Here is a 27,835-nt window from a genome sequence, read left to right on the forward strand (position 1 = left end):
CCGCTGCCTGAGGTAACTAGAGAAACCTAAGTGCCCAAGAGCCACAACAAAGTGCCAGCACAGCCAAAATTATGTAAACAAACAAACAAAACCCCTCAAGGTTTTAAGATTTGTGTTAGAGACCTAGTGTGGCTGCGTTTAAATCTCTTCAAACATTTATCTGCCTTGTAACCACTTGTAATTAAGTGGGCAGATCACTTAATTGTTCTGTGAACTCAATATTCAGGGTCCCCCTGAGGAGTAAATGAAATTTCAAAAAGTAAAATGTTCACCTAGCCTATTGCCTGGCACGTAGTAGTGAAAGTCACTTAGTCGTGTCCGACTCTTGCGACCCCATGGACTGTAGCCTGCCAGGTTCCTCTGTCCATGGGATTCTCCAGGCAAGAATACTGGAGTGGGTTGTCATTTCCTTCTCCAGGGGAGCTTCCTGGCCCAGGAATTGAACACATGTCTCCTGCATTGCAGGCAGATACTTTACCGACTGAGCTAGGAGGGAAGCCTGGCACATAACAAATGCTCAATAAACTTGACTATAATTTTTTCAACCAAAAAATAATAATGGGGTATACAGGCTGCAGAAGCTCATGACTTCTGGGCTTTTGTTGTTTTTACGTAAGCACAGCCAAGGAGGAAGGCTCTAAAGGAGATCTACCTGGAGAGAAGTGGAGACAGGACAACAATCAAGGCCACTTCTCAAGTCAGCCTAGGGCTTGGCCCCTTTAAGGTGGGCGGGGACACGTGACCTACAGGGTCACATGGCTCGCGGGACAACATGGCTGCGCCCGCGCTAGGGCCAGCTCGAGGAAGCGGCGCCGGGCTCACTCTCGTCCTCTTGTTGTCGCTGTTCTTGCTGCTAGGCTGGGCGGCTGGGGGCGAAGAGGCTGGGCCTGAGGCAGGCGCGCCGTCCCTCGCGGGCTCCTGCGGTTGTGGCAATCCCCAGCGCCCCGGGGCCCAGGGAAGCTCGGCAGCCGCGCACCGATACTCGCGGGAGGCGAACGCCCCGGGGTCGGTCCCCGGAGGGCGGCCATCCCCGCCCACCAAGGTGCTCTCTCGATTCCCTGATGATGGGTGGGGGTCGCCAGGTTCCTCGACAGGGCTGGGATGGGTAAACCAAGTGGTTGGAGGAGGGCAAGTAAAGATTATAATCACGTCGCCAAGTCGCGCACTGGCCGATCTAGTTTGATGAGAAGTTCCTCCGCCCTCCAAAACAGCTGGGTCCTGGGGCTCTGCCTAATTCTGAGTATTAGGTAGTTTGGTTTGAGAACAGTTGTCTCTCATTTTCTTGTCTTTTATTTCCTACTTCCTTTTCTTTCAACCCTATCTTTTTGATGAGGTTCTCCGATTTTAAGTTATACAGATGTAGGTTTAGACTTTCCAGGTGGTGCCAGGGTAAAGAATCCATCTGCCAATCAGGAGATTGGGGTTTGATCCCTGGGTTGGGAAGATCCAGTGTAGTAGGACATGGCAACCCATTCCAGTATTCTTGCCTGGAAAATTCCATGGACAGAGGAGTCCTAGGTTCTTCTCATTAATTGTGAAGGAATCAGGACACTGGGTGTCAGTATCTGTAACATTGTTGTATACATGCCGGTAGTCTCTTACTGTAGATTATGCTTCTTGAGGACTTGTCCTATTTACTCTGCTGTCCTTAGCACTTTAGTTCATGTGAAGAACTAAGGAAAACAGTAGTGGTAGTTGCTGTTGAGTTGCTAAGTCGTGTCCAACTCTTGTAACCCTGTGAACTGTAGCTTGCCAGACTTCTCTGTGGGACTTCCCAGGCAAGAATACTAGAGTGGGTTTCCAGTTCCTTTTCCAGGGGATCTTCCCAACTCGGATGGGAACCGGGTCTCCTTCATTGGCAGGCAGACTCTACCACTGAGCCTCCTGGGAAGCCTCCTGCAGACCTTACCTAATCTCCTTTCTGCGCCTTCAGTATTTCCATATGCTGACACAGTAGTACCTGTTTACTCTGATATAATGATTACTAAAGATAATTGTCTGCTGGTATCTCTCCCCAACAAGGTTGTGAGAGTGATGGGGGTCAGCACCATAATCTCGTGACTGTATAGAGTGTTAGGAGGTTGGTAGCTGGACTTCCTTTTGTTTCTCCATCCTGTATTGTAATTATTGGCATTTAAATTTTTGTTGTTCCTCAAAGGATGCCCTGAATTATTAGCATTTATCTTTTGTGTGGTAAGGAGCTTTGGTTACAATTGCAGTGTGTGTTGGCCATATTCCTCTAACTTGAATGGTAATTGAGTCTGTCTCTCCTTCTGTGAGAAAGCCATCTGTTGCTCTAACAGGGTTGCAGTCTTATCTGCGTGTACACTGATCAGTGTCAAACTTTTACCAAGGACCTTCTGGCCAGTACTGAACACTCCTCATTTTAAAAGGTCCAATGTCTGATTGATCCCAGAATCGGATATAGGTATCTTTTGAATCACATTTTTAAGATACGCTTTTTTTTCAGCCCTTTAGAGTGGTTTCATGTCCAGATTGATTATTGTATGGGTCATCTTTGGCCATATCTTGCATTCACTTTAAACATTAGTTAAATTAATTATATTTTGTTTACATGCATTTATTTTATGTTCATTTTCACTTCCGTTCAGTTTCTATAATGTTTGGCAGCATCTCTGTTGCTGCTGCTGCTAAGTCACTTCAGTTGTGTCCGACTCTGTGCAACCCCATAGATGGCAGCCCATCAGGCTCCCTGTCCCTGGGATTCTCCAGGGCAAGAATACTGGAGTGGGTAGCCATTTCCTTCTCCAATGCATGAAAATGAAAAGTGAAAGTGAAGTCGCTCAGTCGTGCCTGACTCTTAGCGACCCCATGGATTGCAGCCTACCAGGCTCCTCCATCCATGGGATTTTCCAGGCAAGAGTACTGGAGTGGAGTGCCATTGGCAGCGTCTCAAGTTGTTAGTAAATTAACAATGGTTGAGAACACAGCTCACAAGCCTTGAAGGACTCCTAAACTTAATTCTTGAACATGAAATGGACTTCTTATCAAGACAAAGGACTTCTTAGGAGGCTATTCATTGTCTATTTTCCTTGGTTTCCAATGTTTTAGTTTATGTGCAAATGACTTTAGTCTCATTCTGACACTTACCAATTTATTCTGGATTTTGGAAGTTCAATATTATGGGAAAGATACATGGTCCTAGTGATAACTCTTTTTCCTCTTAATTTTCTTTCTTCTTTTAGAAAAAGGATTTTTCTTTTTGAGTAGTTTTAGGTTCAGAACAAAATTGAGAGGAAGGTAAAGAGTCAGTCAGTTCAGTCGCTCAGTCATGTCCAACTCTGACCTCATGAATTGCAGCACGCCAGGCCTCCCTGTCCATCACCAACTCCCGGAGTTCACTCAAACTCACAACCATCGAGTCGGTGATGCCATCCAGTCATCTCATCCTCTGTCGTCCCCTTCTCTTGCCCCCAATCCCTCCCAGCATCAGAGTCTTTTCCAATGAGTCAACTCATCGCATGAGGTGGCCAAAAAGCATCATTCCTTCCAAAGAAATCCCAGGACTGATCTCCTTCAGAATGGACTGGTTGGATCTCCTTGCAGTCCAAGGATCTTCTCCAACACCACAGTTCAAAAGCATCAATTCTTCAGCGTTCAGCCTTCTTCACAGTCCAACTCTCACATCTATACATGACCACTGGAAAAACCATAGCCTTGACTAGATGGACCTTTGTTGGCAAAGTAATGTCTCTGCTTTTGAATATGCTGTCTAGGTTGGTCATAACTTTCCTTTCAAGGTGTAAGCGTCTTTTAATTTCATGGCTGCAATCACCATCTTCAGTGATTCTTGAGCCCCAAAATACAAACTCTGATACTGTTTCCCCATCTATTTGCCACGAAGTGATGGCACCAGATGCCATGATCTTCGTTTTCTGAATGTTGAGCTTTAAGCCAACTTTTTCACTCTCCTCTTTCACTTTTGTCAAGAGGCTTTTTAGTTCCTCTTCACTTTCTACGATAAGGGTGGTGTCATCTGCATATCTGAGGTTCTTGATATTTCTCCTGGCAATCTTGATTCCAGCTTGTGCTTCTTCCAGCCCAGCATTTCTCATGATGTACTCTGCATATAAGTTAAATAAGCAGGGTGATAATATAGAGCCTTGACGTGCTCCTTTTCCTATTTGGATCCAGGCTGTTGTTCCATGTCCAGTTCTAATTGTTGCTTCCTGACCTGCATACAGATTTCCCAAGAGGCAGGTCAGGTGGTCTGTATTCCCATCTCTCTCAGAATTTTTACAGTTTATTGTGATCCACACAAAGGCTTTGGCATAGTCAATAAAGCAGAAATAGATGTTTTCCTGGAACTCTCTTGCTTTTTTGATGATCCAGTGGATGTTGGCAATTTGATCTCTGGTTCCTCTGCCTTTTCTAAAACCAGCTTGAACATCAGGAAGTTCACGGTTCACGTATTGCTGAAGCCTGGCTTGGAGAATTTTGAGCATTACTTTAGTAGTGTGTGAGATGAGTGCAGTTGTGCGGTAGTTTGAGCATTCTTTGGCATTGCCTTTCTTAGGGACTGGAATGAAAACTGACCTTTTCCAGTCCTGTGGCCACTGCTGAGTTTTCCAAATTTGCTGGCATATTGAGTGCAGTACTTTCACAGCATCATCTTTCAGGATTTGAAATAGCTTAACTGGAAGTCCATCACCTCCACTAGCTTTGTTCACAGTGATGCTTTCTAAGACCCACTTCACTTCACATTCCAGGATATCTGGCTCTAGGTGAGTGATTACACCATTGTCATTAACTTGGTCATGAAGATCTTTTTGTACAGTTCTTCTGTGTATTCTTGCCACCTCTTTTTAATGTCTTCTGCTTCTATTAGGTCCATACCATTTCTGTCCTTTATCGAGCCCATCTTTGCATGAAATGTTCCCCTGGTATCTCCAATTTTCTTGAAGAAATCTCTAGTCTTTCCCATTCTTTTCTTTTCCTCTTATTTCTTTGCATTGATCACTGAAGAAGGCTTTCTTATCTCTTCTTGCTATTCTTTGAAATTCTGCATTCAGATGCTCATATCTTTCCTTTTTTCCTTTGCTTTTCGCCTCTCTTCTTTTCACAGCTATTTGTAAGGCCTCCCCAGACAGCCACTTTGCTTTTTTGCATTTCTTTTCCATGGGGATGGTCTTGATCCCTGTCTCCTGTACAGTGTCATGAATCTCATTCCATAGTTCATCAGGCACTCTATCTATCAGATCTAGGCCCTTAAATCTATTTCTCACTTCCACTGTATAATCATAAGGGATTTGATTTAGGTCTAGCGGTTTTCCCTACTCTCTTCAATTTGAGTCTAAATTTGGCAATAAGGAGTTCATGATCTGAGCCACAGTCAGCTCCTGGTCTTGTTTTTGTTGACTGTATAGAGCTTCTCCATCTTTGGCTGCAAAGAATATAATCAATCTGATTTTGGTATTGACCATCTGGTGATGTCCATGTGTAGAGTCTTCTCTTGTGTTGTTGGAAGAGGGTGTTTGCTATGACCAGTGCATTTTCTTGGCAAAACTCTATTAGTCTTTGCCCTGCTTCATTCCGCATTCCAAGGCCAAATTTGCCTGTTATTCCAGGTGTTTCTTGACTTCCTACTTTTGCATTCCAGTCCCCTATAATGAAGAGGACATCTTTTTTGGGTGTTAGTTCTAAAAGGTCTTGTAGGTCTTCATAGAACCGTTCAACTTCAGCTTCTTCAGTGTTACTGGTTGGGGCAAAGACTTGTATTACTGTGATATTGAATAAGTCAGGAGGTGCTCAAACAAAAAGATGCAGTAAGCTAGGCTTTGGAGGAAACATTTTCAACAGTTGGGGATGGCGAGGCAGCTTGAAGGACCTTGCAAGAAGGAGAATAGCATGGGTATAGACGAACCATTGTACAAATGCATTGGTGTATTCTAGGAAATGTAAGTAATTTAAGATTTCTGGGCGTGACATTTTCACCCTATTTCATGTAACACCTTTTAGGTATGAGGTGTTTTTTTAAAAAAATATATTTTAATTTAATGAGCACTTGGCAAGATGAGGTACACAAAGAAGTAAATAGCCCTGGGCGTTACTCTCAAGGAATTTAGTTTCGCTAGAAAGTTAACGCAGTAAGAATTGTCTGGGAAACAATAAAGATACTTTCAAATTTTACGTAAGTTCCCTCCAGTTAACAAAATATATAGTGCTCTTTGAGAAAGCTTTTCTAACAGTGTTCTACACTGCTGATTATTTTATAAAAAAGGTATCAAAATATTTTAATTTCCATGTATCATTTACAGTAGTTGTTTGATGTGGCATTGAGGATAATGAGATGATAAAACTGTGTGTGCCATCTCTGTTTGTATAGATGAAGTCAGTTGATTTCCTGTCTGAGAATGGTTTGCTAGGGTAATGCTGACCCAGGTGTCAAAGTGTGATTGAATGCCCTCTCCTCTCTGACCCCTTTCCTCCAGGAAGAAGTAGTGTTTTTATCCTCCGTGTTCTCAGGTATTTTGTCGTTGTTTGAGGGAAATGTGTATATATTTAAGTAGTGTTATTTGTGTAATTGTTTGATGTCTCATTCTGCATGGGAAGCAATTTTTTAGTCCTGCTTTAATCTCTGTATCCTCTGAGTGCTTTACATATTTAAGCATGGTATAACAATTTCTGGAATGATCTTACCTTTTTTGTTGTTACTGGCTTCAATGTTGAGAAACTGCCAAGGGAATAAAGGGTATCAGATCCTTTTAAAAGAAACCTTTGGCAAATAGTCTTTTTGCTGTATCTCGTCCTCCCAAGGATCCTGTGAGATATTATCCCCCAGTTTACAGATGTAACAACTGAGGCCGAATATAATCATAAACTCACAGGGCTTGAAGGGACTTCACTGTCATTCCGTCTGCAATTAGTGGCAGTAGAGTGAGAGGATGATGGAGGTAGATAAGTCCTACATAGATAGTTAAGGCAGCGCTTCGTGGGCAGAATCAAGGAGCTTGGTTTTCTTGTCCACTCAGCTTCCTCCAGAGCTTTTAGCTTTTTGCTTAGGTTTGAGGAGAGGAAAGAGGGAAAAAGGAGAGTGCTACACAAAAGAATTACATATAAGTTAATTTTGCTTTTGTGTATAAAACAAAAACCCAAACTTTGTACTGCAGTTATGGGAACATTGGTTTCCAGGTTACTTTAACTGAAATTTGCTGCTGACATGTTGAGTTTGTTCTTTAACAAATAATCTCAATTATTTGATTTACCTCATTTCAGAAGACCAGACCTAGTGAATGTATTGATGAAAATGCATCTATTTCAGAGCTGACTTTAAAAGTTTAGGTTTTTTACTTTATAAGCTGTGAATATCAGTATGCCAGCAGCATACGAGGTAACTGTTATAACATTTAAATATATCTCCCTTTCTCTGTTAAAAAAAGAAAAAAAAAAACAACCCACAGAGGCAAGTGAAAGAAAAGATTCTTACAGCTAGCTTCTTGTTATTGTTGTTCAGTCGCTAAGTCGTGTCTAATTCTGTGACCCCGTGAACTGCAGCATGCCAGGCTTCCCTGTCCTTCACTATCTCCCGGAGTTTGCTCATACTCATGTCCATTGAATCGGTGATGCCATCCAACCATCTCATCCTCTGACACTCCCTTCTGCCCTCAGTGTTTCCCAGCATCAGTGTCTTTTCCAGTGAGTCTGCTCTTTGCTTCAGGTGACCAAAATATTGGGAGCTTCATCTTTAGCATCAGTCCTTCCAGTGAATATTCAGGATTGATTCCTATTAGACTTGGCTGGTTTGATCTCCTTGCTGTCCAGGGGACTCCCAAGAGTGATTAAAAAAACTGGGGGACGGGCTGTCATGACTGGGAAGTTCAAGTACAGCTGTGGCCCCAGACACGGCTGGATCCAGGACCTCAGGCAGCATCTTCAGGTCTCTCCTTCTGGCTCTCTCTTGACAGCTCTTCTTTCTTCTGTGTAGGCTTCACGTTCGGGTAGTATCACGTTCGGTTAGTATCACGTTCGGGTAGTATCCCTTCTTAGTTCAGTCGCTCAGTCCTGTCCAACTCTTTGTGACCCCATGGACCCCAGGGTTTACTCAAACTCATATCCACTGAGTTGGTGATGCCATCCAACTGTCTCATCCTCTGTTGTCCCCTTCTCCTCCTGCCTTCAATCTTTCCCACCATCAGGGTCATTTCAAATGAGTCAGTTTTTCGCATCTGGTGGCCAAAGTATTGGAGTTTCAGCTTTAGCATCCTTTCTACTGATAAAAAAACTGGAAGAAAGGTTTTTTTCCCTCGTAGCACCAGCAGAAGTTCTGAGATTAACTGTGATTAGGTCGTGTGTCTGTCTCTAATTGTATCCCTATGGTCAAAAGAATGTGGTGATGAAAATCATCAGACCTGAATCATGGGAGGTGGAGCAGTTATCCAGCTCCCCCCACCACCACACCCGGCGTCATGCTCTCAGCTGAAGAACTGGTTTTCAGAGAGATGTCACTTGCTCTTAGAAGAACAGGAAGGAATGGGTGCCAGGTGAGCAAAAATAATAGATGTTCCCTGCACCTGGGCGGAGTGTGTAGCCCGAATACAGTCCTAATGGTAAGACGGTCACTTTGACTTCACGTGTGCTTTTGGCTTGGTAGTAGCAGAAACTGGTGGCAGCAGGGTTTGAGCTGACTGCCGGGGAAGAATGGACTGTTTGAACCTGGACCTTTATGAAGACGTGGTGAAAGTGGTTCTTTGAATTTGGCTTACGACTGTGAGACCTGATGCTCCGGGTTTCAATGGAACAGCACTTCACATTTGCAGGACCGAGATTTCACTTCATTAGTATAATTTGGGAATTATGATCCAGTCAGAGTTTTGTGGTCTATTTTTGTCTATCGCCTCCAGAGTGGAAACTTGGCTTCTTCAGTGTGGGTTATCTCTGACAGTCAATGAAAAAGAGGGGGAAAAAAAAAGCAACCAGGCCAGGAGTCCGCAGTGGAAGTTGTGATTGTGTTGGCATTGTTGGTACTCACCTGGAGGGATAGTGGGATGAGAAACTGAGATAATAGTAAAACTTCATACGATACAATGAGGCCCATAGCTTCCTATGGACCTTGTGTTTGTAGGAAGGTATGAACAACTGTTCTTAGAAAAGGACCTCCTTGTCTGCTGCTGGAAAGCTTTTATTTTTTTCCTTCAAGTCCTTTATGAGACATGAAACCTTCTATTAGAACATTTTAATAATCATTTTAAGCTTTTATCTGCAGGCTTCTATTTTTCTGCTTCTTTGCAGAGCTGCTTAACATTCTGACTTCTCATCTTAGGACTAAGGGATCTTGTGTCCCAGACGCTTGACAAATGATGAGAATAATGTGTGAACCTAGTTCAGTCTCTGAGCAGAGTCTGTTCAGCAGGTTTCACTGTGATGCAGACACGCTATCCATGTCTGGGATGGTGTTATAGAAGAAGGAGAATTTTTTTAAAATTTAAATTTATTTATTTTAATTGGAGGCTAATTACTTTACAATATTGTATTGGTTCTGTCACACACCAACATGAATCCACCACGGGGTACACGTGTTCCCCATCCTGAACCCCCCTCCCACCTCCTTCCCCGAGAATTTTTATAATTAGGAGTAATTAAAATGATAGATTTTTCATTGTATTTGTGAAATCATCTGTTCAGTCAATGAGGTTTCTTCCTTCCCTTCTTCCTTCCTCCCTTCCATCCTTCCTTCCTTCCTTGAATTATGCACCATACTAGGAGCTGGGGATAGAGACATGACAACTTTAGTTCTGGTCCCCAAGGAGCCTGGGATCAAGGGCAGGTGTTGGGATAAAACGGTGTTTAACAAAGGACCCTAATGAGGGATGTATGCCGAGCCAGCAGAGGGAAATGCAGGCCGGAAAGGCTTTCTGTAGGAGATGATCCTTGAACACAGATGTCGTTAACGGAGAGATGAAGTACAGATGGAGTCCAGGGTGAGAGAGATGGGCTCTGATGCTTTGATAGTTTATTATACTCTGAAAGGTGGTGGAGAACCCTAAAGAATTTAAGTAGGAAAATGGCATAATCAATAGAGAGTACAGTACATGGTTTTAAAATTAAAAAATAATTGTCTAGAAGGGTGTATGGTGAAAAATTTTCCACTTACATAATAACCTTACCCTCTGACAACCACTGCATGAGTTTCTTGAATACCTTCCCAGAGTGGTATTCTGCAAATGTAAGCAAATACAAAAAGAAGATGTGAATCTATATTTTCCCTCTCACCTCCTTTCTCCAGAAATGATAACATACCATGCTTTCTTTTAAAAAAATTTATTTATTTTTATTGGAGGAATTACTTTTCAATATTGTGATGGTTTTTGCCATACATCAATATGAATTGGCCATGAATTGTCATTGTCTTCTCCATTCCTTATCCCTTTATCCTGGTGAGATCCCTCCATATCTATATATTAAAACTGTCTTATTTTCTCCCTCAATTTTCCTTCTTTTTCTTTTCTTGTGGCTGCTTAATTTTCCATTTTATGGGTGGCCCACAACTTAGTTAATCATTCCAATACTGAAGAATATTTCGTTTGTTTCCAACCTTTTTCTGTTCCAAGCAGAGCTTCAGGAAATTGTGTTGGATATAGAAGACATATTTTGGAAGGTTCAGTAGGGGCTTGGGTATTTGTTGTATGAATGATTTGAGTGGAGGGTTGATGGCTTAGAGAGGAGCTAGGAGAAATGTGAAAGTATGAAGCTGGAGGCAGAGGAGCCAATTGTGAGGCTACTGCATTTACTGAGAAACAGAAAAGGGGAAAGATGAGAGGGATATACATTTAGGAGACCCAGTAAAACTGGGTGCTTGCTAAACTGTTGGGATTAGCAGATGGGCGAGGTTGGGATGACTTCTTAATAATAATACATTGGACATTAAAACATTTATTACATATGTCATGATGAAAGCAGCTCCATTTTCATTGAGAAATACATGCACAAAATTGAAAGCAACCACCAGTAAAGAGAGTGGAAATAGAGAGTAGGAAACCATGATTACTGATCATTACTTTCTGTTACTTCTGAACTCGTTTTTTGAACTTTTCTGCTCTTATTGCTAAGCCACGTTTTCTGTTTTTATTCCTACTAGCTATTACTCTAGTTTCCTTTTTTCTTTTCCTCAAGTCGAACTTTTGTTTTCTAGATCAGAGATCTGATAAATCCTAATCTGCTGAGAAGTGAGTGAATTGCTTTTTCACTCAAATGATTAGCATGTAAGACACTGTGTCTGCAGAGTATATTTCTGATAGATGGTATGATTGTGTTGCTGTTTAGAAATTGAGATACAAATGACAAGTCATAAAATTCGCCCTTTGAAAGTTTACAATTCAGTGTTTGTTTTAGTATAGACACAAGATTTCAACAGGCATCGTCACTAATTCTAGGACATTTCATCACTCTGAAAAGAAACCCCATACTCATTAGCACTTATTCCCTCTGCCCACCTCCCTGCAGGCTCTGGCAATCACTGATCTACTTCCTGTCTCTTTGGCTTCAGCTCTGGGCATTTTGTATAAATGGAATCATACAATATACAGCTTTTTGTGAGTAGATTCTTTCATTTAGCATCATGTTCTCAAGGTTCACCCGTGTGGTACTTTGTTTCTTTTTATGGCTGATTTCTATTTTGTGGATGTGTGACATGTTATTTGTTCATCAGTGGACAAATGAATATTTGGGTTGTTTCCACTTTTGGGGTATTATGAATAATGCTGCTATGAACATTACTGTACAGGTTTTTTCATGGACATATGGATTCATTTGTCTTGGGTATAACCCTAGAAGTGGAACTGCATGATCATGTGCTAACTCTTTATGTAGCTTTTTGAAGAACTGACGTTGTTTTCTAAAGCAGCAGTGTTACTTTACATTTCTACCAGCAACGTAAAGAGTTGCAATTTTCCTGCATCCTTGTCGACACTTGTTCTTATCTGTGTTTCTGATTACAGCTGTGCTGGTGGGTGTGAAGTGGAATCTCATTGTAGATTTCATCTGCATTTCCCCAATAATGCTGACCTTGGACCTGTGTTTATTAACTGAAAATTTTAGGTGTGATCCTCATATCTTATGTTTAGTGCTAGGACAACATGTGAACAAGGTAGCCTCAGTTGCTGCCCTCTTGGTGTTTAGAATTTATATAAAACAGTTGTTGTTCAGTCACTAAGTCATGTCTGACTCTTTGCGACCCCATGGAGTGCAGCATGCCAGGCTTCCCTGTCCATCACCAACTCCCGGATCTTGCTCAAACTCATGTCCATTGAGTCAGTGATGCCATCCAGCCATCTCATCTTCTGTTTCCCCTTCTCCTCCTGCCTTCAATCTTTCCCAGCATCAGGTTCTTTTCCAGTGAATCAACTCTTCACATCAGGTGGCCAAAATATTAGAGCTTCAGCTTCAGCTTCAGCGTCAGTTCTTCCAATGAATATTGAGGACTGATATCCTTTAGGATGGACTGGTTTGATCTTCTTACAGTCCAAGGGACTCTCAAGAGTCTTCTCCAGCACCCCAGTTCAAAAGCATCATTTCTTTGGTGCTCAGCCTTCTTTACGGTCCAGCTCTCACATCCATACGCAACTACTGGAAAAACCATAGCTTTGACTGTATGGATCTTTGTCATCAAAGTGATGTCTCTGCTTGTTAATATGCTGTCTTATAGATAGAAACAAAGTAACTGCAGCTGGAGTTTAGATAAGGTGTTAAAAAAGGACAAGGCAGAGTCCTTTAGTAAATGTTTTAGATTTTCCATTTGAGTGATTTAGGTCTTTTCCATTATCATTGGCAACTTTGATTGACTGAGTAGGTTTTAAAAGAATTATATGTGGCATTTTTATATTTGCTGTTTAAAATAGTTTAAAAGGAATAAGAACATAGTAAAGGAGGAAAATGCGCCGATGTATAAAGTGAAGTGAAGTGAAGTCACTCCGTCGTGTCCAACTCTTTGCAACCCCATGGACTGCAGCCTTCCAGGCTCCTCTGTCCTTGGGATTTTCCAGGCAAGAGTATTGGAGTGGGTTGCCATTTCCTTCAGATGTATAAAGAAGTGGAATATTCTCCCTGCCTCTGACCTCCAGTCATTAGGAGCTTGGTGACTCTTGCTCTAAACCTGCTTCCATGGTGTGTGCAGATATTTTTTTTTTAAAATTTTTATTTATTTATTTGGCTGTGCCACTTCCTAGTTGCAGTATGTGGGATCTAGTTCCCTGGCCAGGAATTGAACCCTGCCCCTCCCTCAATTGGGAGCACAGAGTGTTAGCCACTGGACCACCAGGGAAGCCCTTTTTATTTTTCATTTATTTATTTGTGTGTGTGTGTGCAGATATGTATTATGAAGAGTTTTTTTCTAGATATATCACTGTCCTAAAGACTCTTCTCTTCCTTTTGTGACTAGCCGTTCGCTGGAGTGTGGGGTCGCCTTCCTCATCTCTCAGTGGCTTTTGTGGCGGGGGTTCGCTCTGCGTCCGGTGCTCACCGCATGCTGGCACTTTACACTTGACCCGGGTTCACTCTGGCTCCTGTGTTTCCCCTTTTGCTGCAGATGGTCCCCATCCCTGCCGGCGTGTTTACAATGGGCACAGATGATCCTCAGATAAAGCAGGATGGGGAAGCACCTGCGAGGAGAGTTGCTATTGATGCCTTTTACATGGATGCCTATGAAGTCAGTAATGCTGAATTTGAGAAGTTCGTGAACTCAACTGGCTATCTGACAGAGGTAACGGGATTGGGATGGGGAGGAACGACTTCATCAGTTGACCGCTTTTCACTGCGTTCCCAGTGCTGTGCCAAGCACTTATTATGTTTCATCTAACTGTTGTTTCCTTTTTTTAATATAAATTTATTTATTTTAATTGGAGGCTAATTACTTTACAGTATTGTATTGGTTTTGCCATACATCAACATGTATCCGCCACAGGTATACACATGTTCCCCATCCTGAACCCCCCTCCCTCCTCCCTCCCCGTACCATCCCTCTGGGTCGTCCCAGTGCACCAGCCCCAAGCATCCAGTATCATGCATTGAACCTAGACTGGCAACTCGTTTCGTATATGATATTATACATGTTTCATGCTATTCTCCCAAATCATCCCACCCTCGCCCTCTCCCACAGAGTCCAAAAGACTGTTCTATACATCTGTGTCTCTTTTGCTGTCTCATATACAGGGTTATTGTTACCATCTTTCTAAATTCCATATATATGCGTTAGTATACTGTATTGGTATTTTTCTTTCTGGCTTACTTCACTCTGTATAATAGGTTCCAGTTTCATCCACCTCATTAGAACTGATTCAAATGTGTTCTTTTTAATGGCTGAGTAATACTCCATCGTGTATATGTACCACAGCTTTCGTATCCATTCATCTGCTGATGGACACTGCTGGGCATACACACCAAGGAAACCAGAATTGAAAGAGACACGTGTACCCCAGTGTTCATCGCAGCACTGTTTATAGTTGTTGTTTTCATAGAAACCCAGCGAGACAGGTTACTTTTCAGGTGGTAAACGGGGGATTATCAAAGCATCTTGCCCTGAGTCCCATAGCTGGTCAGTGGTGAAGCTGTGGTTCAGGCCTTGCCAGTGTGACCCTAGCACCCGTCTTTTAACCTTGATGCTCAGGTGTGTCAGTGCTGCAGTATGCCAAAGAGTGCCACTGTCCACTCAGGCTTTTTGAGATAACATCATGTAAAGTAAGGCCACTCTTCCCTCTCAAAAACTTATAGTTCGTGTGTTTTGGAAGCATGGCATAGTTCATAAGTGATAGATGAAGAAGTGCAGCTTTTCATTTTTGTGGTTTTATTCCAGTGCCTGAAGACACACAAGGTTTCCTTCAGCAATTCCAGTGTTTGCTGTGGTTGCTGAATCACAGAGCAGTGTTCTGAAAGTGGATGTTTGTATTCAGTGGTACTGGGAAGAGGGAGCCTTTCTAGATGGCGGAAGCTTCTGAGAGGCTCAAATATCCTTGTCATATATATATGGGTTTCCCATTTTTCTTACCAGAAGATTCTTCCCTCGCCTTCAGTTTGTGGAGTCCCTGCCTTGTTTTTTGTTTCAGGGTAGAACATCTTTTTTATTAAAAAAAAAAAAAAATTCAGAGTGAATGCTGAAAGCAAGACAACTTCCAAATTTGGTTTCGCATTTCTTTGGCATTTCTGAAAATATACAGAATGGTTGCCTCTTTGTTTCCATGCCTAGTGAGAAGTTTCTGTTCTTTTTGTTTCATGAGAGTACTCTCAGATCAAGTTCCTCAATAGTCTGCTGAAGTTAGAAGATGGCTTTTAAGGCAGGAAGTTTCCCATGGACTAGGGTTCTCCATCGAGATTAGACAGAATGAGTAGAATTTAGGGTGTCTGGGAGCATGGATGATGGGATACTACATCTGGATTTCTGTTACCCTCTAACTGAAATTGAGCATGTCATTTAATTAGGAAGTAGACAGTGTGGTATAGAAATGGCAGCAATGCCTGTGACTTTGTCCTCAGCAGAAATCACAGACACTTTGTGCCACATTATTCTTTTCACAGAGATCTTAACCTTAAAATTACTTGTATTCATCCCCACCTTAGAAATGATAATCATGAGACCTGCCACTAGATCTTATTTAATATATTAAACAATGAAAAAGGCAGACATATACATATAGACACACACCTGTATGTGTTACTATAGCACACATTTGTTTTACAAATATTTTGATATAACTTGCTTTCTTTGTAATTGTGTTGATTTTGTTTTATACACTTCACCCGACTGCCAAAAGGGCCTAGGGAATAAAAAGGGTTAAAGCCCCCGCTTTGGATAAGATACTTCATATTTTTATCGCACTTTACAGTTGTTTTTTTGTTTTTGTCTTTTTCCATTTCTCCAGCTTCATTTTACATCACACTTCCATTGCTCATCACATTCTGATCCTGCTGTTCTTGTTTCTGTTCTTTGCAAACTGGACACTTTTTGCCATCTTTGGGGCACAGCCCACACTCTCCCCTGCTTAGAATTTCTTGCCTGTCCCCCTTTTGCATGGCCGGCTCCTTCTCATTCTCAAGTCATCTCATCTTAATTATCCTTCTCAGGGAGGCTTCCTCTGCCCACTCTCTCAAAAGGAGACTTTTCTCAATACTCTCCCCCTTACAGTGTCAAATAAAGTTGTACTTATTTTCTTCCATTCTTTTTTCAACTTGACTCTTGTTCTAAGTGCTCCATGAATAAGTGCTCTAAGGTCAGAATCCATGCCTATGTAATATTGACCTTGTATCTCTATCATGTAGCCCAAAGGCGGGCATCTGGTAGGTCTTTGATCAATGTTGTTGAATGAGGGACTGGTCCGAGTTTTTAGACATGGTGATGCCACAAGGGAATACAGGAAGAAGAGCTGGGATGCATAAAAGTTGATGAGCTTGAATCAGGAAAAAGAATTTGAGGTGTTCATAAGGCCTGAAATCCAGGGGTGTAGTAGGCAGTTTTGCTCATCTAGTGAGGAGAGGATATGTATGCAGGTAGAGATCTGAGCATCATTTGAAGTGCTGGCAATGGTTAAAATGATGAGATCGCCGAGTTTGTCCAGCAGCAGGTCCGTGTCTCTCAAGTGCCTATATTAGAGTCACCAGCTTAGCTGTTCATACGTGCAGGTTCCTTTGCCTCACCCCAGACCTCCAGAATCAGAAGCTCTGAGCTTGGGGAGCAGTAATGTGTAGTGGCAACAAGTTTGCCAGCTGATCTCAACTGCACAGAGCCCAAGAGCCGCTGGAATAGAGTAAGAAGAGCAGAGAAGCAGGGTAGAACACCAGGGAGCAACAGTGTTTTAGGGGCTAGAAAGAGAGCCCACGTATTTTAGGAGCTGAGTAGGAAGAATCCAAAAGGAGGAAGAAAACTGGAAGAGTAGAACCATGGAAACCAAGAGGCTACTTTGCACATTTGCTGACTGGGGCCACATGCAGCAAGGAAAACCAAGTAGATACAGACTTGCGACAGTAACGTTAAATAAAAATGATTAAAATACAGATTTCCGCCTGGTGTTCAAGTTGGCCACTTGAGATTTATCAGCACAGTGGACACCTTAGTGGAGCTAGAATGTGTCAGAATATCAGCAAACAGTGCCATTTGCTTCTTTTAGCTAGATTCCAGGAGTAGAACAAAGGAAAAGCTTGATATGTGATCTGATATGTAAAGAATCCTGTTATTTTCCAAAGTCATTTGTAATACTTGGGGAGATGTGTTTCCATCAACAGAAACAATCACAGGCTCAAAAGCTAATCTCTTCCCATCTGTATCCTTATCAGCTACATGAGCCTAAAATGAAAATGGGCTCTGTAAGTGACACTAACCTGTTTTAATAGGAAGCCAGATGCTTTAATGTCATTTCTGAATCCTTTGGGAGGTCATATGACAAAATTAAGTTCATTTGGACAAGAAGAACCACTCAAGTAGTGTACACAGAAAATGGCACTTATGAAATGTGTTACTGCAAACTTTTCTGGATTTTTATTTCCTTTCTTTCCTTCAGGCTGAGAAGTTTGGTGACTCCTTTGTTTTTGAAGGCATGTTGAGTGAGCAGGTGAAGTCTGACATCCAGCAGGCAGTAAGTAATGTTTTAACAGGCTCATATTTCTTTACTGCTCATTAGAAATGGCTTGGATGAAAAATCCAAACTACAAGTCCTTCCCCTCCCCCCGGTAACTCACCATTTTCCTGCTATAGATTTTCCCCCAGGACAGGCCTATGGACAAGGACACCATGTCTTGAAGAAAATAACACAAACCTGGGATAGTGTCTAACGTGTTGAATCTGACTTGAGCTACTGTCTCGTGTACCTAAGTATAAGTGAAGCTTACCCGGGCTTTAAACACTTCTGGGTTTCTTTTACTTACAGTCATTTTTAGAATGGAGGGTTAAATGTGTATTTTTTATTTTTTTTCCAATTTACTTCTATTCTTAAAGTCTTGGTCTCATCAGGTGTTGGTATGGAGAGACAGTGTCCTTTTAAAGGATTCGTGAATTCACATGATCAGAGTAGCATTTATGAAAGGGGCCCTTTGCTCTGGATGATCACAGGAAATTGAGGCCAGAACCTGGTTCTTGCCATCTGGGGTGAACCCTCTCTTAGAGGGGACCCTGGGGAGTCGTGGAAGCAGTGGATGAGGCCTCTAGAAGCACCTGCGTGGTGAGGGGAGCTCAGGGTTTCTGTTGCAGACATTTTAGTAGGTTTGTGTATATTTGAAGTGAAAGTGAAAAGTGAAAGTGTTAGTCACTCAGTCGTGTCTGACTCTTTGCTACCCCATGAACTGTAGCCCATCAGGCTCCTCTGTCCATGGGATTCTCCAGGCAAGAATACTCGAGGGGGTTGCCATGCCCTCCTCCAGGAGATCTATCCAAGCCAGGGGTTGAACCCAGGTCTCCTGCTTTGCAGGCGGATTCTTTACCGTCTGTATATATTTGAGTATATATTTACTCATCTGCCTCATGAGATGGCAGAAAATATACAAGGGAAGGAGGGGAGGGGAGGTAAGCTGGAAAGCGGAGGGTTCACAAAACAGGGCTGAGGTTGCAGAAGAAGCAGAAGGTGGTGAGAAAGAAAGGAAACGGGGTCAACTGACCCCAGGGAGACTGAATAAGACCCCGACTTGGAAGACAGGACTTCAGCACTAATCTTCCTTTCTTATACAGGTTCCCTTTCAACTCCTGCCTGAATCTCATCTTTATGTGTTGGCGTCACCGTTCTCTCTTGTGAGCTAACCGTCCTCGCTTGGCTCATGTAGAAAACCTGGGGGAGTGAGGGGGAAAGATGAGGTAAAACCAAACTTGCTCTCAAGCCATTTTATAGGAGAATCAGGTTTCCTTTATGTGTGTATTTCATATTACTCTGTTTTATTTTATTTTTTGTCCTGCTGCCTTGCAGTATTTGGGATCTTAGTTCCCTAACTAGGGATCTAACCCATGCCCCCTGCATTGAGAGCCGAGCCTTAACCAGGGGACCACCAGGGAAGTCCCAATGTTTTAAAAAACATGGCCAAGTTCCATCTGAATCTCAGTTTTCCTCACAAGTTTACATTGCAAGTCTGTTATGTTATCTGATATACCCTGCCCCCCCCCACCCCCCTCTTTAAAGGGGTTTGAGGTCAGATTGGCTTAGTGTTGATGAGCGAACAGCTCAGGCTCTGAGGTCTTGTTTTGTGATAGGGAGTTCCGATGGGGGAGGGCACTTAGTTTTGTATTTTGCACTTTCAGATACAAGGCATCTTGTCAGTGGAGAAGCTCTGAGCACTTTAGGCATAGAGGCTGATCATTACTAGGCTCTGCCGGTGTCCTGTTAAATCCACAGTGAAGGGTGTGTGCGGGTAACCAGGACGAGCAGAAGCAGCTGTTACCCGGCCATAGTGTTGGGCACTCACTTAAGTGCTCTTAATGGAAAAGTAAACCTTTTAAGCATGATTAGAAAGGGCTGGAATGAGTGAAATGAACCTGTCAGTGATTTGAGGGAGCTAAGTTTTTGTTTTTTCTGTCTCCTCTTAGGTCTTGGCATACCCTCATGCACTAGACCTATTTTTAACCTGGTGTTTCCAAGAGTGTAGGAGAGAAGATGGGCCACTAGGTGACTACGTGAAGCAGATGAATCAAGGTGGCACATGGCCAAACATAAGATCATGTAGTCTCAGGCTCAGGGCTCTTGTAAGGCCTGATTGAGAAGAAAGTCTCATCTGAGTGTTTTCTTGTTATGAAAACTCAATGAAAGTGAAAGTTGCTCAGTCGTGTCCAACTCTTTTCGACCCCATGGACAATACAGTCCATGGAATTATCTAGGCCAGAATTCTGGAGTGTATTCTTAGTTCCCTTCTTCAGGGGATCTTTCCAACCCAGGAATCAAACTCAGGTCTCCCACATTGCAGGCAGATTCTTTACCAGCTGAGCCACCAGGGAAGCCCCTAAAACCCAGTAGCACTTGTTAATCTCCTTTTTAACATAAAAAATAGGCCTCAGAACCTTCCCCAGGTTTCACTGGCTGGCTGGAATTTATTAATGTGGTTTACTCTTATGTATATTTTAAATTAATTATTTTACTTTCATGCAGTTGTTTTAGATATTTATGATCATGTGATTATTTTATGTTTCATATAGTTCTTTAAAATAATGTAATGAAATTAATTATTTTAAATGTCATAAATGCTCTCTCATGATAGGAAACACTAGGGCTATAACTTTTCATTTTCAGAAAAAGCCTTTTCATTGTAAAAGAAAAATCCAATACGGATCACACAGATCAAGCGTGTCATTTTATTATGTCACTCTAAAATGAACATCACTGTAACCTTGTCTTAAGTCAGGAATTAGAATTTCGCCACCTGCCCTAGCAACCCCAACCATGTGCCACATCCTGAACACCACCTACTCTGTGCCTGAAGTAGCCACTATCTTGCTTTTTTTTAAAATAGTTTTTTTTTGTTGTTGTTTGGCAGTACCATGCAGTAGGTGGGATCTTAGTTCCATGACTAGGGATCGAACATGTGCCCCCTGCATTGGAGTATTGACCACTGCACCACCAAGGAAGTCCCTATCTTGCTTTTTAAGATACTTCTTGATACTTTAAGATACTTTTTAGATACTTCTCTGCATTTCTTTAGAGTATTATCAGCAGGCATGTATCCTCAAGACTGCCAATATTTAGTCCTGCCCACTTAAAGCAAATTTGTGTCTTTTAAGATTTTTTTTTTGACTTAGTTAAGACTGTTATAATCTATGGATTTCTCTTCCATTATCCTGCTCCTCCCCAGCCCCTGGCCCTGTCTGCTGCTCCCTCCCCACCCCACCCCCCAACAATTTGTCTGTGAAAGAATCCAGGGTTTTTTCCTGGATTGCCCTCTCATGTTGCACCTAAGCTCGTCTCTCTGTCCTGTGCATTCCTTGCCAGTGGTGTCTGGATCCATAGACCTAACCAGGCTCACGTTTGGACCCCACTGCAAGACCTCAGATAGTGACACGTTCTTACTCCACAAGGCCCATAATATCTTCCTCTCTCTCTTTTTATAATGTTACCTGCTGTTAATGCTGTTAATGTTAGTGTCTAGATCCATGAGTTCATTGGGGTTAGTTCACTGAAAGATGTTGAGAATATAATCGTTTTTTTTAAATTAATTGAGACTTTATAAAGAGGTGGTTCCCTCATCTGCTATTTTCTTAACCATTGATACTGTTCATACAAGATAGAGTAAATGCTTGATTCTTCACTAGGTTTTAAAATAAAGAAGTGATCCCTTAGTACTCTCTAGAAATAACCGATTCGATTTCTTTTTTTTTAATTAAACATTTAAAGAATATTGTAAATTTACATGCGGTTGTAAGAAGTACAGATATCCCATACACCCTTCCCCTGGATTCCTCCAGTGCTAGCATCTTACATAACCATAGAACAGTTTCACAAGCAGGAAGTTGACAATTGACACAACCCACTTACCTTCATCTGGTTTTACTAGTTTTATATGTACTCATTGGTATGTGTGTATTTAGTTCTATCTCATTTTATCACAAATGTAGATTTGTATACTCACAGATTTTTTTTTTTTAATGTCATGAACCTATGTATTTAAACATTCTTAAACATTCTTTGTTTTCTTCTTTAGGAACTCTTAATATATCTGTTTGTAAGATTCATTTTCAGAGTTTATCACTTCTTTTGAATCGTTTCTATCTTTTTTTTTAATTAATTTTTTTCTTCCTTTACATCTTCTTTGTCTCTTAGGTATTCTTGTGTTCATTTCTGAAGTGGCCTTTTCTTTTGATTTAGTTATTTCTTGATTTATCTACTCATCTGAGTTTGCTGATGCCATTTTATTTTATTCTCTCATGAGTCATTTTCTTAATGCCCTTGACCTCATTTTGACATGGCGTTTTGAGCATCACGTACCCTTTAGAAGGAGGCGTGGTCCAGGGTAGCTTCTGTCACTTGAAGAACTCTTATCTTCAGTTATGCTCACATGGGCCTCAAAAATATGACCTCCTGTTTCCTCAGAATTTCCTGTACCTCTTCCCTTCCACTCCTTCTCTTCCTTTTCTCTCTTGTCCCTTGTTTCCTAGAGTTTGGTTTTATTCTCTCAACTTTCTCCTTGGTGAGGGACTCTGTTCTGGAAGGGAACCCTAGCAGATCAGTGTCAAGAATTCTCGGGGCAAGACTGTTCAGTGGCCTTTGTACTTTCTCACCATGGGTCCCTAACACGCACTTACACCACAGTGGGCAGAATCCATTCCCGTTTTCATAATTCTCTGCTTTCCACTGATGCCCACTGGCTGCTTTGGGATTTTCTTCATCACAGCTCTGATGACTTGTTGCTTTCTTCTGTTTTCTCCGGTCCAGCTGTAACAACCGTGCAGGTTGTGTGGCTGTTGGCAGTCTTCCTTTGCCTGTTTGTATTCTGGTTTGGTAAAGGTACCTTGTCACATAGATTGGCTGTGCCTGTTGTTAGGATTTTGGTGTTTACCTAGTGGTTATCTAATTGCTGTGCCTGGTTCTACGCATCGACTTGGAGAGATTCACAATCTGTGCTGATGCCGCTGTCCTCTTGGGTTTGTTTTTTAATGTGTAACATTTAGAGGCAAAGCATCCATCTAGCTCTCAGGGTTTTCTTGTAGAGATAAATGGTAAATTTAACGGTGAGAAACAGAGTATATGTGTGTAGAAATTTGCCTACTTGTGGTTATTACTTGGATGTTTCATTTAAAACAGTGTCTTAAAAACTATAGATATCAAATCCTAGAAGGGATTAAGGCTAGCTTTTGTTGTTGTTTTTGTTTTTTTACTCTATATAACTTAAAATACCTTAAAAGGATGGTATTTAAAATATATACTTTCTAAAGAGTATGTTTCATTTTTATACTTGGGTCACTAATATAGAGGAATAGCAGTGAGATGGGAAAAAACAATTCCTCTTGGTGGGAACCTGAGAAATAACGATCATCTATTTGTTTGTGGTTTAATACTTTCAAAATTGTTAAAAGTTTCAGGAAACAAATTGCTGAGTAAGTGTCCTTGAAAAAGGAGGATGAGAAGCTATTTTGAGACTGTCTTTTCAACTGAAAGCCAATTTCATTAAGGATTCAGAATTACGAAGACTGCTTTTCCTTTTTCTTCTTTTTTCAAATTAAAAAAAAAAGTCTCTTCTGCTGAAAGGAGATCTTTTGGTAAATATTTTTTAAATTAATTGTGTTCAAATATATTTTGCTTCATTACTGAAAGATGGAAATGGCAACCCACTCCAGTATCCTTGCCTGGAAAATCTCATGGACAGAGGAGCCTGGCGGCTGCAGTCCATGAGGTCACAAAGAGTCGGGCACGACTGAGCGACTAACACTTACACTGAAAGATAATTGAACTAAGTAAAAATTTCCAGTTGGCAGTTATTTCCTCCCAGTACACTGTAGGGTTTAATTCACTGTCTTCTCATTTTTGTCATTGCTGTTAAAACATCAGCCATCAGGAACTTCTGTGGCTGTTCTTCTGAGGTCATTGAGTTTGGTCCACTTTTAAAACAATCTCCTGTCTTTGCTATTCTACAGTTTCACTGTGATATGCCTAGGTGTTGCTGCTGCTGCTGCTAAGTTGCTTCAGTCGTGTCCGATTCTGTGTGACCCCATAGATGGCAGCCCACTAGGCTTACCCATCTCTGGGATTCTCCAGGCAAGAACACTGGAGTGGGTTGCCACTTCCTTCTCCAATGTATGAAAGTGAAAAGTGAAAGGGAAGTCGCTCAGTCGTGTTCGACTCTTAGTGACCCCATGGACTGCAACCTACTAGGCTCCTCCATCCATGGGATTTGCCAGGCAAGAGTGCTGGAGTGGGTTGCCAATGCCTTCTCCATTGGTTTCTTTCAATTTTTCTACTTCAGTTTCATTGAGTTTCCTGAATCTGAGGACAAGTGTTTTTAAATCATATCTGAATTATTCTTAACCGTGATCTTTTTGAATATTGCCTTTTTTTCCATTCTTTCCTCTGGGACGCCAGTTAGATGCTGGTTAGACTTTGTCACTCAGTCTTCCATGTCTCTTAACTTCACTTTTGAGTAAATGTATGTATGTGTGTATATTTATACTATATATACTTAATGTAGTTATTTTAAAATATATGTATATATTTTATGCTGTATACATTAGTATGTGTATTTCATTTTAATTTCTGTTAGCTTTTGGCTATATCTTTGGTATTACTTTTTTTAGTCTTCAAATATATTTTGCTTCATTACTGAAAGATAATTTAAGTATCTTTATGGCTGGATGGCATCACTGATTCGATGGACGTGAATCTGAGTGAACTCTGGGAGTTGGTGATGGACCGGGAGGCCTGGCGTGCTGCGATTCATGGGGTCACAAAGAATTGGACACGACTGAGAGACTGAACTGAACTGAAGTATAAAATTAAAGTTTAATTTTTTAAGTATGAAATTAAAGTTGCTCTAAGAATTAGAATATACGCACCTAACTCCTCACGGTTTACTACAGAGTTAACATTTAAGACCTACTATAGAAGCTTTATTACCATGTAGGTTCCTTTACCTGACTCCCTATATTATAGTTATATATAGTAAGTACATCTTCATAAATGGGAAAGAAACCCCAGAATTTTGCTTGTAACACTCATACATATTTTTTTATAATTTAAAGGAGAAAATAATCTATTCTATTTACCCAAACTATTTTGTTGTTCTTCCTTTATTCCTAAATTCCATATTTCCCTTCAGCTGAAAAAACTTCCTTTAGCATTTCTTTTAGAGCAAGTCTTACGGTGATGAATTCTCTTACTTTTTGTTCATCTGCAATGTGTTTATTTTACCTTTATTCTTGAAGGATGTTTTCACTGGATACAAAGTCCTGGGTTGACACTTCTTTGCTTTCGTGACTTTAAAATATTGTCTCACTCTTTTCTGTTCATGCGGTTCTAATAATAGACATTTGAACCACTAATCTCTCATATGTATTGTGGCATTTGTTTTACTGACTTCTTTCAAGGTATTTAAAAAATCTTTTATCTTTAGCAGTTTGATTATAATGCTTTTGGACATTGTTTTCTTAGAGATTATCCTGTTTGGGGTTTGTTGGGATTCTTGTGTCTGTAAATTTATGTCTTTAACCATATTTTGTGGAGTGTCCAGCCGTTATTCCAAATATTTTTTCAACACCAATTTCTCCGCTCATTTTGGGATACTGGCGCTTTAGTGTTAGACTTTCTATTATTGAAGAGGTTCCATAGACTTTGTTCATTAAAAATTTTTTTTTTCTGTTTTTAGATAGTATAATAGTGATATAATCTAGTATTCTAGTGATATGTCTTCAAGCTTCCTGTTTTCTCTGTCATTTTCATTCTGCTCTTGAGCCTACCCAGTGAATTTCAGATACTGTATTTTGCCCATTCTAAAGTTTCCTTTTAAAAAAATAGGTCCTGTTTCTCTGCTGAGAAGGAATGCCTAGCTTTTTATTCATTTTAAGAGCATTCACCTTTACATCATAGCTGATAGTTATAATAGCTGTTTTGTTCTTTGTCCAATAATTCCAACATCTGGGTCATCTTGGGGTTTGCACCTGTTCTTTTCCCTTCACTTTTGGGTCTCTGGATCCTGTTATAATACTCTGGAGGATGTTGACTCTCTTTTTTCTGAGGCAGTTAACCTAGTAACCTGGTTAAGTACAAATCAGCAGTTTTGCCTTGTCTAGTGGTAGTAGTGATTTTGTAGCTCTGTTTGTTCATCCTTTTCATGCTAGCGTAGCATCTTAATTATTTTTTCTTCATCCTAACTATAATTTTACCTTTTTAAAAATTATAGTTATTTACAATCTTGTGTTAATTTCTGCTGTAAATTGATTCAGATATGTGTATACAATATTTTTTAAAATATCCTTTTTCAGTATGGTTTATCTCATTTTACTTGTTTAATCAACTTCTTATAGGGATATTAATGCCTACCTAGTTGTTGTTATCAGTCGCTAAGTCATGTCTGACTCTTTGTGAGCCCATAGACTGCAGCATGCCAGGCTTCCCTGTCCTTCACTAAACTCATGTCCATTGAGCCTACCTCGTAGATTATTGTAAAGATCAAATGAAATAATGTTCATAGAACCACATAGTAGTACAATGTCTGGCACATAAAGAGCCTTTTAGTAAATGTTGCTCTGGTTTCTTCAGGTAGACTGTCTCTTTGCCTGGCCTAATTGAAAATTTAGTTAAATTTCCTTTGCTTTACTTTGGCCCATTCTTAAGAATTGGCATTTCCATATATAGCATTGTACCAAATTACAGTGATATTTTCAAAGGATTTGCTGTCATGGGATAAATCTTCTTGGATTATCTTGGAGTCCTTGGCTAGAGGAATATACAAGTGGTACATCTTTTTCAGTAGGAAAGTGAGATAAAATATACGTAACATAAAATTTACCATTTAAACTATTTTTAAAGGGATAATTCATTAAAGTTATGTACATTCCCAATGTTGTACAACCCTCATCACCACTATGCACTTAAAGGGCTTGTTTGCCATCCCAAACAGAAACTCTGTACCATTAAACAATCATTTCCTGTTTCCCCTTCCCTAGCCCCTGGTAAACCTTGATTCTACTTCGTGTCTGCATCAATTAGTCTGTTCTAAGTGCCTCATAGAAGGAATCTTACGATATTTGTCCTTCTATGACTGGCTTATTTCACTTAGCATGACGTGTTCAAGATTCATTCATGTTGTACCACGTATCAGAATTTCAATCCTGGATAAACAACAAAGGCCTTCTGTATAGCACAGGGAACTATATTCAGTATTCTGGGATAAACCATAATGGAAAAGAGTATTTTTAAAAAATGTATTTATATGTACAACTAAATCAGTTTGTTGTACAGCAGAAATTAATACAACATTGTAAATCAGTGAAAAAAGAATTCTATTCCCTTTTTAAAACTGACTAATAGTCCACTGTTTCCGTATACCACATTTTATTTTATCTGTCAGTCGACATTTGGTTTGTTTTCAGCTTTTGGCTATTATGAATAATGCTGCCATGGAACGTTGGTGTACAAGTGTCTGACTTCGTCTGTGCTTTCAGTTCTTTTGGGTGTATATAGTGACATTTATTTGAATTCATGCCTCCTTGATTGTCTGCCATCCATCAGTGGGGTCTGTTTTTTGACTTATAGAAGAAATGAGCTTAGCTCCCTCTGTTTGAAGATTTCCTTTCTGGATTTAAATGTAGCCTGTTTGTTTAGCAAGCCATCAGAAATGTCCTGCTGTCTCCTAGGTAGTGTACTCTTCCTGGGAATACTAGGATGAAAGATACCTTCCCTGTCTTTTAACTACTCAAAGTCTAAGGAATGCAGTAACATTGAATTCAAACCAATATTAGGTGGGGTTTTTTTTCTGAATTATGATTTTTTAAAAACAAGAATGAAAACACATATATCATCTGTTTAAACTTTATCAAAAGGAGTAAGAGTATATGAAGTCCATCCCATCCTGAAGTGGCAGTACCTCAGCAGTGCTGTGATGAAGAGAAGTGGTGAGGAGTGGGGAGAGATGCCTGCAAAGTTGAATTTGTTAGGTTGATCAGGGAATGCCTGTGTGAGGAAAAGGCATTTTAGGGAAGCCTTTTAGGTGAGGAAGAACTCATCTTGGGATCAACTAGGACAAAGCTCTGGTGGAGTGCCTACCATGTCCTGCTGCTTTGATTATCCATATCCAGCTTTGCATGGTCAGGTTTCAGCTACACTTACTCTGGGCAGTCCATTTGAAATGCCCGTCTGTTGTCCAACATTCCAGATTGAGATGCTTCCATTTATTTGTTCTTACGGCTTCTTATGCCTTCCTTTCACATTATTTATCTCAC

General features: G+C 40.8%; 1 protein-coding gene across 4 annotated transcripts in view; it reads left to right on the forward strand.

The window, feature by feature from the left end:
- Window positions 1-747: 747 nt before the first annotated feature.
- Window positions 748-27,835, forward strand: part of SUMF1 (sulfatase modifying factor 1) — a 98,930-nt gene continuing 71,842 nt past the window's right edge. For all 4 annotated transcript variants that reach the window (XM_004018312.5, XM_042235927.1, XM_042235925.2 and 1 more), the window contains exons 1-3: window positions 748-1,042; window positions 13,541-13,714; window positions 17,499-17,573. In XM_004018312.5, the coding sequence (XP_004018361.2) occupies window positions 773-1,042; window positions 13,541-13,714; window positions 17,499-17,573 (519 nt within the window). In that variant the 5' untranslated portion in view covers window positions 748-772. The remainder of the gene's footprint in view (window positions 1,043-13,540; window positions 13,715-17,498; window positions 17,574-27,835) is intronic.

The sequence above is a fragment of the Ovis aries genome, chromosome 19, assembly GCF_016772045.2.
Source record: "Ovis aries strain OAR_USU_Benz2616 breed Rambouillet chromosome 19, ARS-UI_Ramb_v3.0, whole genome shotgun sequence".
NCBI classification, from domain to species: Eukaryota; Metazoa; Chordata; class Mammalia; order Artiodactyla; family Bovidae; genus Ovis; species Ovis aries.